The sequence below is a fragment of the Drosophila takahashii genome, chromosome 2L, assembly GCF_030179915.1.
Source record: "Drosophila takahashii strain IR98-3 E-12201 chromosome 2L, DtakHiC1v2, whole genome shotgun sequence".
Taxonomy (NCBI): Eukaryota; Metazoa; Arthropoda; class Insecta; order Diptera; family Drosophilidae; genus Drosophila; species Drosophila takahashii.
In genome coordinates, this window is record NC_091678.1 from 2,772,827 (window position 1) to 2,788,358 (window position 15,532).

At 38.2% G+C, this 15,532-nt stretch overlaps 5 protein-coding genes across 5 annotated transcripts; 3 read left to right on the top strand and 2 right to left on the bottom strand.

Annotated features, from left to right (window-relative positions):
• Window positions 1-7,853: 7,853 nt before the first annotated feature.
• On the top strand, window positions 7,854-9,480 carry DCTN5-p25 (Dynactin 5, p25 subunit). Its single transcript, XM_070211460.1, has 3 exons — window positions 7,854-7,995; window positions 8,079-8,378; window positions 9,108-9,480. Exons 1-3 carry the CDS (start codon window positions 7,948-7,950, stop codon window positions 9,327-9,329), a joined length of 570 nt encoding a protein of 189 aa, XP_070067561.1. The 5' UTR covers window positions 7,854-7,947; the 3' UTR covers window positions 9,330-9,480.
• Window positions 9,481-9,699: 219 nt separating this feature from the next.
• On the bottom strand, window positions 9,700-10,561 carry Ankrd49 (ankyrin repeat domain-containing protein 49). Its single transcript, XM_017144437.3, has 2 exons — window positions 10,331-10,561; window positions 9,700-10,267 (listed from the first exon to the last, which is right to left on the bottom strand). The coding sequence occupies exons 1-2, from the start codon at window positions 10,464-10,466 to the stop codon at window positions 9,756-9,758; spliced, it is 648 nt and encodes a 215-aa protein (XP_016999926.2). The 5' UTR covers window positions 10,467-10,561; the 3' UTR covers window positions 9,700-9,755.
• A 566-nt stretch (window positions 10,562-11,127) lies between these two features.
• Window positions 11,128-11,847, top strand: NC2beta (negative cofactor 2beta). Its single transcript, XM_017144472.3, has one exon. The coding sequence runs from the start codon at window positions 11,209-11,211 to the stop codon at window positions 11,758-11,760; it is 552 nt and encodes a 183-aa protein (XP_016999961.1). The 5' UTR covers window positions 11,128-11,208; the 3' UTR covers window positions 11,761-11,847.
• THG (tRNA-histidine guanylyltransferase) lies at window positions 11,837-12,965 on the bottom strand. Its single transcript, XM_017144460.3, has 2 exons — window positions 12,634-12,965; window positions 11,837-12,578 (listed from the first exon to the last, which is right to left on the bottom strand). The coding sequence occupies exons 1-2, from the start codon at window positions 12,857-12,859 to the stop codon at window positions 11,893-11,895; spliced, it is 912 nt and encodes a 303-aa protein (XP_016999949.2). The 5' UTR covers window positions 12,860-12,965; the 3' UTR covers window positions 11,837-11,892.
• Window positions 12,966-13,263: 298 nt separating this feature from the next.
• Rnmt (RNA guanine-7 methyltransferase) lies at window positions 13,264-14,977 on the top strand. Its single transcript, XM_017144589.3, has 2 exons — window positions 13,264-14,548; window positions 14,605-14,977. The coding sequence occupies exons 1-2, from the start codon at window positions 13,321-13,323 to the stop codon at window positions 14,685-14,687; spliced, it is 1,311 nt and encodes a 436-aa protein (XP_017000078.2). The 5' UTR covers window positions 13,264-13,320; the 3' UTR covers window positions 14,688-14,977.
• Window positions 14,978-15,532: the final 555 nt, after the last annotated feature.

Below are 15,532 nucleotides of genomic sequence, written 5' to 3' on the forward strand. Positions count from 1 at the left end.
AAAATATATTTATATTTTTCTCTCTTTGCAAATAAATATTTAAATATCTTTCTTAAATATTAAATACATTTTCGCTATTAGATTTAGTGAACATTTTTAATTTCTAAAATATTTTCTTTCTTAGCTAATTAATATTGAAATTTCATTCTTAAACGCCGAATCCACTTCCGCTTGGAATCCAGTGATTCATCGCCATTATAAAATCAATAACTTGGGGGCAAACCACCTCTTCCTTAAACTGTTCTCACAATAAATTCGGCCACATGCTTACTCACCTCAAGTTCGTCGCCAAAGTCTTTTGTTCTAGCGGCATTTATATGCAAACCTATCACCTTGATGGGCGATAAAAACCAGAAAAATCTCAAAAACATACCCAACAGCATCCCGGTTGGTCAGCCACCAACCACAAATTAAATTAACGAAAATTCACCAAAAGCAAGGTCAGTTAAAAACGGTCAACGACTGCAGCTTCGACCAACATGAAATGCCCTTTTTCGAATACAACGAAAATTCTTGTTCGCGCTGATTTGTTAATTGCAAGCAGTTAATAAAAATTATACAGCAATAAAAGCGAAGCAAAAAATTAAAATTAATCACTTGACAAGGGAAGGGAACTTCTGAGCTACGCCAAAAGCAGCTACCGTTTAAAATTTCATTGGGTGAGCACCCAAAGCTAAAGTTAAATACAATAAAGACGGATATGTCGCTGTCTTAAAATTGAAGTTGAAATGCCTAGATCGAGGACGGTCGTTGGTCTCTGGAAGCAGACCAAAAAAACCAAGACTACGGATAAAGTACGTGTCCCATATCAGGAATGCAAACCACGCGGCGGTCACTTTCGGTTGGATTTATATTTTTTTATTGCCTTTTTTGTGGAACTTGCTCGACTGACTCAGTTTCTGCTAAACCTCCGCTAAAAGCATTCATAACTCAACCAGCCAGCTGTCAGCGGCAGAAAACCACCAGCAGTTTTTATGTATATATCCCCCGAAAAGGGAAAGGAAAAGGGCAATGTAATGGAAAATTATACTACATTCATACTTATAATGGAAATAAAGCGATTTGCCGACGAGTGGCTGATGATGCTTTCGTACTTACTTAGCAATCGCCTCAAGTTCAAGGTCGGTTTATTTCGCTTATTTCAGGGCGATGAGAGTGCATTAAATGCGATGCGATGGGAGATTGCTGTCTGCCGATGGAATGGTAATTGTAGTATGATTATAATGGAAGACCCAATGCTTGCGATGGTGGATCGGTTTTTATAATTATTCACAAGATTTGCGGGAGTAGTCATTAAGCTGGGATTATTAAAATCTTTAAATTAGATATAATGTGATAAAATTAAAGTGTTAACAATTATGAAATATTTTAAGCACTTTTAGAATATTATATTCAAGATGTTTTTATCCTACGAATTTTTAATTATTTATAAGAAAAATTTTTTTTGTAAAGATTTTTTTGTAAATTTTAATTTAATTTTTTTCTATTAAATATAATAAAACAAGGAATATATTTTTTTTTTAATTAATAAAACTCTTTTTTTTCAAATTATTTTACGAAATGCACTAATTAATCCGGAAAATGATTACCAAATCCAGAAACGGATGTTTATTTTCTCCAAATAATTTGTGAAAACCACAAATTTCTTTTCCCCTTTATGCTCCAAACAGTTTTAACACAAAAAGCGATAACTATGCGTCACTAAAGTTAACTTGAAACCAAATAAGGAAGTAATCAACTTGAATGTCAATTACAATTACAATTACGCACTCGGAGTAATAAATTAATCGAGTTGCGCATACGCCATGTAAGCCGGCCAGTCTCCGAAATTCAATTCAGTCGATTCACTCGCCTTGATTTTAACCCGACAAACTATAAACAAGCGAGAGCGACAGAAAAAAAAATACATATGTACGTTACGCACAAATTAAATTCATGAAGTTCACAATCAGAAATTCCAGCAGAAACAGTTGCTAACGAATTACGCGGCATGCATACCGCCTTTCAGCCCCCGAATTCCCCCTTTTTTTTGGTTTCTTATTTTTTTTTTGGTTTTTTGGTCCGACCCGACCACTCACAATCAGGAAGGTCAAGTGCACGCGCCAAATGTGTTTTATATTGTTTTTCACATAAGTCTCGGCTTTTTGTTTAATTAATTTTTAATATAATTTTTTTCGGTGGCTTGTTTTTAAATTTTTGACGAGCGCGTTGATGATGTGACAGGCGGCACACACAACTTGGGTGGTTCTGGAGGCTAATTGTGGCAGCTGATGGAAAGGCGTACTTTTAAGACCTTGATGGAGTGGCAAAGTATACGATTTTGTTTGTATTTTATAATGGTGGGATTAATTATAATTATTTGTATGTCTTTAATTTAAATTATGGTATTGGTTTGATATAAATATTATTATGGAGTAGATATTTAATGTATTTAAAAATTATGACTTTAAGTATTTTCAAATAGAAACTTTAAAATTAAGTGCATGTTGAACTAAAATACATTTTTAAGGTTTTGACCATACTTAAATTTAACATGCGGACGAAAAAACCGGTTAAGAAATAATTAACAATTAAATTTAACAATTTATCTACATATTTAATTTATAGTTAACTTAAATAGATTTCTTTATTTATGGGTGTCTAACTAAAAATTACTATTTTTTTTATAATTTTTTTAATTTTAATTTCAAAATTATTATAGTTTTACGAAACTTTTTATACTCTCAAATATAAGTAAATTCGAATAAATTTCCAAATCGATTTGATTTTTCCATACTTATTGACCTCGGTGCGATACCCTTGCTACTAGTTCGCAGAACCTCAATAAAATAATTACATGGCACCCATTGACCGCCACACTCATTGTTATCGAATGTTTAAAATCGAATTTAATTACTTCCACCCACTAACAACTTCCGAGGCACACTTCGTGTGGAAGCCTTGGTTTCTAAGTATAATAATAAGCCACAGTGCGTTCCATTTGAAACGCTACCTATATGGAAATATATGCTCGAAAACTGGAGATATATTGACAAACTGGAGTTTTATTGTCAATTATTGTCAATCAGGGGGCCACCCAGTAACAAAACCAAACGAATTTGACACTGAGTCTTCGAGAGACCGTTGGAAAACCTTTAAAGTTCAATCAACTGACAGACACAAGAGGCTTAATCACCTGTTTTGCAGCCAAGTAGGTTTTGGAGGGCTTATAAACCGATACCGATCGGCTATCATATATTTTATCAAAACCGCTGAAAGGCAAAAGGAAGTGGAAACAAGCCGAGTCACAACAAAGCCACAAATTGAATCAAATTATATATGTTTAATACCCAAAATCCAGCCTGATCCAAATACGAGACCGAACGAATCAAAATCGTGGATAGTGGCTCGTGTCTCGAGGTTAGCCTTGCCCATGGCATACAAAGTTGAAAATTGATTTTGGCTTATATTTTTTAGGTCTCTCGTCAGGTTCAAAACTATTAGCGCCCGCATGCAAAAAAAAATAATGCTACAAAAAATAAGCAGAGCCCAATAGAGCAATCAAAATTGGAACAATGCAAGAGCGAAAAACAAATAAGCTTTTTGAGAAATACAGCAAGGAACAAATTTTATTTGGTATTTTCATGATATTATAAAATATTGAAAATTAACTATTTTATCCTATAATGTTATTATTTATTACTAGAAAACATGGACAAAGAATGTAGAAAACATGGACAAAATATGTAGAATCAATATCAAAACCATTAAATTAAATAATGTTTTTTTATTCTATTACAATTATTATTTACATTTTATTTTCGATTACATTGATATTATAATATTTTATTTTATGTGTTTAGATAAGATAATTATCCTTTTAAAGGACAAATTATTTCTTATATATATATATTTATATTTTTTATATTTTATTTTTTTATACACATAAATAAATAAATAAATTTTTGGTTTAACAGCACCAACGAGAGCTCATTAAGATTTGATTCATTGTATAGGCATAGGTCAAGTTTCATTAGCTCAACAATGTGATTTACGACTATGTACCACGCTGTAGTTGCTCTGTTGTCAGCAATGTTGTTGCTGCCGTTGTCGTGCGTTGCTTTTTGACAGTTAACTCTCTACTGGTTTTGAATATTTCGTGTACCAAACGGGGGCCACTTGAGATTTGATTTTGATCGATTTTGGCAAAAAAAAAAAAAAATAAACACGGGCAATCGTTATTTAATGCGAATTTAGCCTCGGGCCAGAGTTAATGTTTTAATTAGCACAACTTGGGCAATCTGAGGTCGTTTTTGGGGGCACAAAAACAAATTGCAGCAGGCCACGCCCATCCAAGCATAGCGAAAAGGGGCTGTGGGTGGAGGAAATGAATATATATAATTTGTATTATAAATATTAGCCACATCAAAAGCGCACACAATATTTGTTTGGCCGCTTTAAGCTGAAACATTGGCAACTTCGAAGTATTATATTAAGAAAACCCCAACCCCACTCTCAGCCGTTCAGCTACTGTCATTGTCAGACAATCGTTAGTTAGTTCTTGAACTCGGCTTTTGAACCGAGCTCTCCAAACTTCGCAGCTAATCGCGGGGCACTCGTTTCGCGCTTGGGATCTTGACATGAGGAAGCCATTTGGTCGCCATATAGTATTGTAATGACTGTAATTAGTCGAGAAACCGAAAAGTGTTTGGTCGAGGGAGAGGGAATATAATATATGGCAAGTACAGGCCACAATATGGTTAATAGTTCTATAGAACCTTATGAGGTCTAGCCGTAATATTTCCAAGTTAAAATTTATTAGAAGTTTTACACTTTAACTAATCTTTCGGAGAAATACAAATTGTATTACTTAAAATATAGTAGCAAATTTCACTTAAATATTTTGTTAGTTTAAGAAACTTTATAAATCTTTCTTTATAAATATTATTTAAATTTGAAATTTATTTTGAAACAATTCGGGGAAAAGGTAAAAATTTATAAAAAATTTTAATTATTTAAGAGAATTCTCTGCTTATTGATTTTCTGCGGTCATCAAACTTGAGCTGCCATTTATGGAGAAAAAGTTGCATACCCAAAAGATCCTTGAAATGTTCACATAATGATCACATTCCGAGTATCTGATAGTCACCTTTGTTCTGTCAATCCGAACATCAGCGCATACATATGTAACTACATACACAAACATAGGCATTTATCTATGAATTGTCAATTACAGATACACTTTTTCGATTGAAACAAAAGACTTGAACAAAAAACTTGTTTCTTGGGGACCTCCATGCAAAAAGTGAAAATATTATGCAACATTCTCTGTCTCCCTCTTTCACTCCGCCTCACCTTGTGCGCAATAAATTCAATAAATAAATTTTCTCAATTTTTTGCTAATTGCAATTAATTTCATTTGTCGTTTCTCCTTCATTGTTGCATTATTATAACTTTGCTGTTCTTGGCCATATCGCATATGTGTGCATGTAAACTATTTGCAATTATTCAATTAAACCTGACATGACTTCGACTCGAACTCGAACTGGATAGCACTGGCATTGTTTTAGCTTCAGCTGAATTTCCATTTATTAATTATGTGAATTATGTGATCCAGTGCCGCCGGTTTTCTCTCTCTCCCGCCGAAAGCAATTAAAAAATTGTAAAGCCATACAAAAACGGCATCAAGATCAATCCGAGATCGTGAGCGATTGTTTTTGGGCAGTGGCGGATGGATGATATTCGGAATGCGTGTTTCATGATCTTGATTAGCTGGCCATTTAATAATGAATTTCCAGCAACAATACAACAATAACCGATTATCAAGGTCGCGGATGAGTTGGCTATTGTAAATATTTACATAGCTCGCGGCCCTCCTTCATGGATCGTCAAGGTCGAATTGTGGCAGAAGAGTTTCATCGAGCGTTGTTGGATTAGTGTAAGGCAAACACTTGACTACACGTTCTACGGAGTCAAGACCTTCGGGGCCTTGGACTTCTAATTGATGGTAGAGAAAGTTACAAAACTTGAACAAAGTATGAACAAAATCTAGAGGTTACAAGAAATACCTTGATTCTTCTTCGGTTCTTTAATTTCAAGTGCCTATTTGTTGGTTAATTAAACTTAATAAATAATTAAATTAAAGAAGAACAGGCAATAAGTAATTAATGATTTGGAAAAATTTAAAAAGGAACTTTTATAGATCTATAAATATTTGGAAATGTTATGATTTTGTTATAAATATTTGCCATATTTCTATAACTTCTATAGTCCCTATATTTTTGTTATAAACATAAAATAACCCACAAACAACTTAATTAATAACCGATTCTTCGCCACTTTGCCTTGCTGAAAATCCCACTCAACAATAGGCACAATTTAAAGAACCGAAAATGAAACAAATTGGAATCATTTGTGTGATCAACAAATTCGAGAGCTGTTTGTGTGCACAACTCAATTAATTTCCAAACATTATTCAAGTTCAAGTTTATTAACCTTAAGTTCAAAAGTGCAAACACCAAACAGATTAATAGATTTCGATGCGGTTTTTCATGCTCGAAGGTTAAAAGATTTCTGTTCTTTGCTTTTCGGCGGATTCTTCAAAGCAGTCAATAGACTGGCACAATTGTTTGCAATAATTGGCATGGAAAAGCATTAATGGCAAAGTTCAGATAGTTCAAGAAGCTAAGAAGGTCAGATGGGGAAAATGCTGTTGGTCAAAGAATGTACTTTTCTAAACTAAAGGAAATCTAAGGCTTTTTTCAAAACCAGTAAAACGGTTTCGTTGTTAAATAATTTAAATGAATTTAAAATGCACATAATATAATAAAAAATCGCAAATATGTTGTAAAATGTTTAAAAAATATATATATATTTAAATAGCAAACGACAATTTAAAATTTAGAAAATAAATTATTTAAATTTAATGTTGATCAGATTTGTAAGTGCGGAATTATTATGAAATATCGAATATATGTTGTGAAAGTTAAAAAATACTTATATATTTAAAAAGCAAAAAAAAATTTTGAAAATATGTGTTAGAAAATAAATTACTATAAAAAAGCAATTATATAAATTGAAGATAAAATGTTCACTAGAAAAAGTGGAGAACATAATTTTTAGATATATTTATTTAATATTTTTTTGATTTTTTAGTGTACTTTTTAATTAACATTCTAACAGCATAATGCAATCCCAAATGGCCAAGCATAATGGATTATCATATGTATTGGCGTGCTGACTTCTACAAAAGGCAGAGAACCAAATGAAGAAAAGACAAACAAACATAAACAAATTAAAATCTACTATGATAATAGAGTTGCCGCCTCGTGAGGCATTCGAGCGTGCCCCATGAAGGTTAAGCCCAATGGGGCTGGGTCTTGCGATTATTAAAGAGCATTAATTGGAACATCGTTGGAGCGTTTGGACAGCGGGAAGTTTATAATGCGGAAGGTCACTATGCGCCGATGGGAGGGGGTTGTTTTTGGCTGCGTTTCTGGCCACCAGCTGTGAGCCCAATTACTCACATTTTTCTCTTTATTCTGTGAAGAGCAGCTGTCGCTGTCTAATTTGCATCGTGATTGCTGCATTTACTCTGTATATATATAAAGCTAAAAGTTCAGGGTCATCGTGGGTTAAAACACCTGCGTTTATCATGCATCCGCCAAGGCAGTTGGTAATTTTCAATACATCGCGTGCACTTAATTAATAATTAGTTAGTTGTAATGGAAAATGCATTCCTCTTTATTGGGAGTGCAATATAAAAGAACAAGATACACAATTGAATTTAAATTTGGCGGCTTATTGGGATTTTAAAACATGGTTTGTGTCTGGGCTAAGCAACTTTACTGTTATTTTTGGTATTTTGAAGGCCTTGCACTTTTGGTCATACTAAACAGCTGGCAAAAATATTTGCAAATCGGGAATTTTTATTTTTTAGAAAATAGTTAATAAAACTGAAGTTTAACCATGGAAATTGCGGATACCTACTACAGTAAAGATGAATACGTGGAGACGGCAAGTATTCTTAACGATTCCTGAAGGGAATTTGAAGTTATACTAGGATGACCTCATCATGACCAAAAACATTTTGTTTACAGGCTTCGGGAAACAAAGTCAGTCGACATACGGTGCTCTGCGGATCCCAGAACATCGTGCTCAATGGCAAGGTGATCGTCCAGAGCGGCGCCATAATCCGCGGAGATTTGGCTAATGTCCGGACGGGAAGATACTGTGTAATTGGCAGGGACTCCGTCATCCGACCGCCGTACAAACAGTTCAGCAAGGGAATCGCCTTCTTCCCCATGCACATCGGCGATCATGTCTTCGTGGGCGAAGGAGCCGTCGTCTCAGCGGCCACTATTGGATCCTGTGTTTATATCGGCAAAAATGCCATTATTGTAAGATATATTTTTAGCCCTAACTCACAAAGAACCAATTTTCTATACCTACAAGTTGTAGGCTACAACTAGTTTTTTGCCTAATTTGTTCTATAATTCGGTTTTGATTCCACTTTGTGAAAGATTTTCTTTATATACTATTGGATCTTGTGTTTATATCGGCAAAAATTCCATTATTGTAAGCTATATTTAAAGTACTAAGCCCCCTGAAACTTTGAAAGCTTAATTTTTGTATAATCTATATAAGTAGAATTAGTTGTTTTGGTCTAATTTATTCTATAACTTTTGATTAGAGTCGTGAAAGATCTTCTGTATATATATTATATATTATATAATTAGTATATTCTTCCTGATTTCATATTTTTGTAGTCTGAAGAAGTAGTTTGTTTAGTTTAGTTCTATAACTCGGGTTTGATTCGAGTTGTGGAAAATTTATTGTATTTATAATTGGATCTTGTGTTTATTTTAGTAAGAATTGTATTTAGCCTAAAATTGTCATTACTTAGGGCCGTTTTCTCGTCCTTTTGTTAAGTTAAAGTAGGGTTAAAACAATAATTTCTCATACGATTTCAAGGTTTTAACCCTACTTTAAATTTAACAAACGGACGAGAAAACGGTCCTAAATCTTTTAAAGCTTAGGATTTGTATGGCCTTTATAAGATTATCTATTTGTATTCACCAATATAATCATCAAATTTATAGACATATCATATCATTCTGCGCTTTCAGGGCCGTCGCTGTGTTCTAAAAGACTGCTGTGTGATTGAGGATGGTGCTGTTCTGCCGCCAGAGACAACGGTGTCCAGCTACATGCGATACACGGCCAAGGGAACCATCGAGGGTGGCCAGGGGAATCCGTACTTTGTGCCCGCCGCCATGCAGGATGAGATGATCAACTACACAAAGTCATTCTACGAGCATTTCGTGCGATCACCGGCACCAGCCAGCTGAAAAATATAGGTGTAGAAATAAATATTGGTACGATATTACAATAACCACTATCAATTGCTTAGAAAAGTCCTTAAATCTTTTATTTAACATTTGTCGAAGCGACAAGATAGTTTTATACCTATTTATATTGGAATAAATGAAATTAACTAAATTACCAAAGTTTTAGGTAATGCAACAAGCTAGAATTACTTCAAATATCGCAGAGCTTTGAGTCCATAGAATAGTATTCGCTGGCATTATGCTCCTTTGGGGCCAGGAATTAAAGGTTCACCACCATTTTGGCTGCAGCCGGGCATTGAAAAATGAAAACGTATAGGAATAAAACCTATCCATTCCCAGAAATCTGCCAGATGTAAACGATTATTTATGAATAAAACGTATATTAGGTATTCTATAAGTATGCACATTGGTTTGGCTGCTTAATGGTTAATCTATCAGTCCCGTTTGGCAGTCGTAGGCCTCGTTGTCGGACTCGAAGATGGGGAAGCTCATGCCGGTGCGCCGGGCGATCACGGAGGCCAGCTCCTCGGAGTTGTTCTCCTTGCGCGGCTGGATATTCCTGTCCAGCAGCAGGACGGTGGCCGTATTGCGGCAATTGGAAACGGTGGCTGTGATGTGGAGCGGCGTCTGTTTGCCCTCTGACTCGGCATTTACATCGGCTCCAAACTGGAGCAGCAAGTGGGCACAATCCGCGTTGTTCCACTTGCAGGCGGAGTGCAGGGGAGTCCAGCCCAGTTCCGTGCGGGCATTGGGATCGGCCCGGTATTGGAGCAGCAGCTTGGCCATGTCCACAAAGTTGTTGTAGGCCGCCCGATGCAGCGGGGTGTAGCCATCGTTGTCCTTGGCGTTCACGGTGTCCGCATCCAGGCGCAGGATCTCGCGCACCTCGCTAATCCGATTCTCGTTCACCGCCCACAGGATCATGCGTTCAATGCTGGCTAAGTTGGGTAAAAAACATATATCAAATACAGGAGGAATAACTATAAAATTAAGGAATTTACATTGTGGATTCTTGTCCTCCTCTATAAGCTCATCGGCATCGTCATCCCAGCCACTCACGAACATTCCACGGGGTACTTTTGCATAGCGCAGCTTCTCCACTTGGGATTTCTCTTCATCCGAGTCGTAATCCCCCATTTTAAATGGATATTTTAATAAATTAGCTTAGAATATTAGAGATTGTTTTTAATTTGGAAAATAGTGACACTATCGATGTTTTCGAGGTTTCTGTCGGAAGCTATCGATACTATCGCGAAGGGTATTCACTTAGGAAAATAGAGAAATCATTAAGGGTAGTCTTTATAAGTTTGATCCAAATTTTAATACGCTTCGAGTATCTAACATCTTTTAGTTAATTGATGTTAAGTAAAAATTATCCTAAAACATGGCTTCGTTAATAATGGTCCAGCCGCTAGACTTGAGATCAAATTACACATTAAATTAACATTACACATTACTAGTTTGATATGAATATTAATAAATTTCTAATGTTATAAAATATTTTAGGTTTTTAGTTATGTTATATAAAAAATCGTATTAATGCGGCTTCGTTAATTGCGGTCCAGCCGCTAGACGTGAGATAAAATTACACATTAAACTCGGTAATCCACTGTTTTTAATAATAAAAAATTATAATTTTTGTTTAATAAAAATATAATATAACAGATATTACATTTTTTCTTACAGCGTAATTTCGGGGATATGATGGCGATACTATCGTGGTACTTTTCAAGCTGGCTCCTAACCATCGATATTATCGATGGTACCATCGATAGTTTACCAGCTCTAGCACATTTTTATTTGGATACAAATAAATAAGGGAAACAACAGTTCCCATCTTTGTTTACGTTCTCACTCAAACCCGAGATCCCACGAAGCCATGTCGAATCCGCAGGAGGAGCTGCTGCCGCCGAGCGCCGAGGACGACGAGCTGACCCTGCCGCGGGCGAGCATCAACAAGATCATCAAGGAGCTGGTGCCCACGGTGCGGGTGGCCAACGAGAGTCGCGAGCTGATCCTGAACTGCTGCTCCGAGTTCATCCACCTGATCAGCTCGGAGGCCAACGAGGTGTGCAATCTGCGCAACAAGAAGACCATCAATGCGGAGCACGTCCTGGAGGCGCTTGAAAGGCTTGGCTTCCATGACTACAAACAGGAGGCGGAGGCGGTGCTGCACGACTGCAAGGAGGTGGCCGCCAAGCGGAGGCGCCAAAGCACTCGCCTGGAGAACCTGGGCATTCCGGAGGAGGAGCTGCTGCGCCAGCAACAGGAGCTCTTCGCCAAGGCACGCGAGGAGCAGGCGCGCGAGGAGCAGCAGCAGTGGATGAGCATGCAGGCGGCGGCCATGGTGCAGCGGCCACCTCTCACCGACGGCTCCGTGGCGAGCAAACCGAGCGAGGACGACGAGGACGAGGACGACGACGACTACTAGTTGGGTAGAGTGTCCGTCTATGAGCTTAATGTAGTTTTAATCTTACAAAATATATGCCATAAGTTCAAATCCGTGGTTTCTAAGGCAGTATCTTAGTTTTAATCTTAAAATATATTGCCTAAAGATCAACTATCAGCTAATACCGGCCAGATTTTGGTCATTCAGCTGCAATTCCACCAATCTGGGCAGTGATTGCGGTGCCTCATAGGTGCCCGGCACATATTTGCCTAATATTTCCGTGTGCTGCTTCCAAAAGGCCGAGGAAATCAGATCCTCGTGCAGTGGAACCACCGCCTGTCGGCTCTTGTCACCTAAATTAACTCTTTTCCTGAGTAGAATCGTTCCCTTTCTGTACATGGCCGGTAGTGTGTTGTAGTTTATGCCAAACTCCTGGAAGAGCAGCTCGTTCTTGTCCGCCGAGAATGTCCCTCGCAGCTTCTCCTCCGCCTGCTGATTGGAGAGACCCTTTTCCAGGACCAATTTCCAAAAGGCCGTGTTGTAGAGGTTGTTCACATGCACATCGGCCTGTCGCCAGCTGAGATAGTCTTTTAGGTTCTGCTCCGAGGGATACAGGACCACCCGGCCATCAAAACAGGGAGCATAGGCCAAAGGTTGGCTCATCCACCTGGACCACTGCATCACGTAGCTCGAGGAGAACAAACTGGTGACGTAGGTGAGCAGTTTGGCGGATCTTCGCTTGAAGGCAGTCGTCTCCTTGCGGAAAACAAAGGAGTACTCATCACTTTGGCCATAGGCCAGCACCACATCCCGGAATTCCTGCATTACAGAAGTCGCAGCCGCATTCATCACATTTAGAGCTATAAGATGGCTTCTTTAATATGAATATATAACAATTTATTAGTAAATAAGTACCATTCGCATCATTGGGCTTCTCGAAATCGTGCGTCTTGGAGAACTTGTGGAACTTTTTGCCATCGATCCTTATGACTATCCACACATTGGGCAATATGCTGTCGTCCTGCTCGAAGGACTTGACGTACTCGAATCTGCTGCAGGCCATCCTGCGCTTGGGAATATCCTGAACAAGGTTGCGATTCAGTAATTTGGTGAATTTACTCAAATTTCCCAAAAACCGCATTTAAAAGTTTCTCTATGTTAACGAACGCATGAGTTGTTGACAGCTGATTGCAGATTACTGTTACCCATTAACAGCGCTGTTAACCATCGGCGATGTATTAGTGATGGGTTAATTTGGTGGGCTGTGAAGTGAAAAATTAAATGTTTAACTTGGCTATTTTAAATATTAAAGATAAATTTCTTGTTTCCTTAATTCCTTAATTTCTTATTTTCCAATTCACTGTTTCTTCCCGTTAAATCACGCTGACCTTTACAACTTGGCTATTTTCAATATTAAAGATTTCTTTCTAGTTTTTCTAAGTTAAAAAATTGTTTAAGAAAAATCCTAAATTTCTTATTTTCCAAGTCACTCTTTTTCACCGTTAAATCACGCCGACAGCCCGTGCAACGCCCACCCCTAGCTGACCCGATAACATCGATAGACAGCGACTGCCTCGCACAAACAGAAAATAGGTGAAAATAATGAGCGTGAATTACGAGCAAAATGCGGCAGATGAGCAGTTCGCCCGGGCACACAAGGCAGTCAGTCTGTCGGACGACGAGGAGGAGGCGGAGGCGGAGGAGTCCACGTCCCAGGACGATGGGCCACCGGCGAGTAAACGAGCCCGCGAGTTCTACGAGGAGCCGGGTGGCGGGAAAGGAGGTGAAGGAGGCGAGGCACCAGATGATCGGGAGGAGGATCCGGATCAGGAGCAGGATACTGAGGCCGCCGCCGCAGGAGGAGCGGCCAACACACATGTGGTGGCGCACCACTACAACGAGCTGAAGGAGGGCGGTCGCAAGGATCGCCAGCAGTCGAAGATCTTCTTCATGCGCAACTTCAACAACTGGATCAAAAGCCAGCTGATCAACGAGTACATGTCGCAGATAAAGCAGCAAAAGCGAATGGGCGACGCCCTGCGCGTCCTGGACATGTGCTGCGGCAAGGGCGGTGATCTCTTGAAATGGGAGAAGGCCTCCATTTCCCACCTCATCTGCACGGACATCGCCGAGGTCTCCGTGGAGCAATGCCAGCGGCGCTACAAGGACATCCTGCAGCGTGCGGAAAAGTCCAAGTTTGCCAACAAGTTCACCGCCGAGTTCTTCGCCTGCGATTCTACATTAGTGCGCCTGCGGGAACGCTACAAGGATCCCTCGCTCCAGCTGAATCTCGTGTCCTGCCAGTTTGCCTTTCACTACTGCTTTGAATCGATGGCACAGGCCGATTGCATGATGCGCAATGCGGCGGAGTGCCTGAAACCAGGTGGTTTCTTCATAGCCACCATGCCGGATGCCTACGAGATCATCAGGAGACTCAAGGCAGCCGGTCCGGATGCCCGGCGTTTCGGCAACGATGTGTACAGCATTGAATTCGACTGCGAAACGGATCCGCTGCCCTTTTTCGGAGCCAAGTATCAGTTTCATCTGGAGGGCGTAGTCGATTGTCCCGAGTTCCTCGTGCATTTTCCCACGCTCATCAAGCTGGGCAGGAAGTACGGCCTGCAGTTGATACGAAGGTCCACATTTGCGGACTACTACAAGGAGAGTCTGCCCCACGGCCGGCATCTCCTGCAGCGAATGTCCGGTTTGGAGACGGTCCACCCGCAGCGCTGTGAAAACGATGAGCAGTTCGCCCACGTGCGGAATTTCCAGGGAGCACAGCGCGGCCGGCCGCTGGGAACCCTTTCCAAATCCGAGTGGGAAGCAGCAAGTAAGTGTGCTGGGTTTATCAACAAATTCCCTTGTTAATATCTATTAATTTTTTAGCCCTTTACCTGGTTTGTGCCTTCAAGAAATGCAAAAACACCTGGGATACCAATGGCAAACCATTGTTTGAATTCGATGACTGAATATTGCCAAAAATCAAACATTTTGCGTTATAGGTTATTTATCTGTATTCGTGGCCCAAACATTTTTAAAAATCATATTATACTCGAAAGCATGAACAGATTTCAGATTGCTGAAAGGCTTAGACCGTAAGTGGAATTTTGTAATTAATTAAGAAGGTATGTTTGTTTGTGTTCATAGGTATCCAATTCAATTTAATATTCAATTTTACTTTTGGTTAGCCAAAAACTTGATTGTTCATTTTAGCTTAAATATAACAAGTAAATAAACAAAATGGATTTATTTAAAAGAACTTGACAAATTCATAAAATAGTTTCCAATTTCCCCGCCTATGAATATTACTAATAATCCAAATTTGTTGTTTAAAACTATGTTTATTGTCCATGTACTACATCTCTTGTTTTTTAGTTCATTGTTTCGTTTGTTTGTGTTGTAGTTAGAAAACAATTGTAAAATACTTTTTAATATTTTCGTAATGCTAAAGATAAATACAGAATCGGACAAAACGTTTATTTCAGTAATATATAACAAATTAAAAAAAATTATGCAACATTTTCATTCAGACCTTAAGACATAATATGATAAAATAAAACAAAATTAAAGAGATTATCATACATTTTGTATACAAATTATTTAAAATTTCTAATTTAAATAGGGGGTTTATAATTTAAAAAGGGTCATTTAATACATTTTTGAAAGCGAAAAATGTGGTTTATTGGTAAGTCAACTTTATGCAAAAAATATATTGATGGATTTCTTATTTTAAATGAGAAAATCGAACCAGCTAACTTTGAATAAATTACGAAAACCACTTGTAAAGTTTTTAAAATTACAGAATAAAATATAT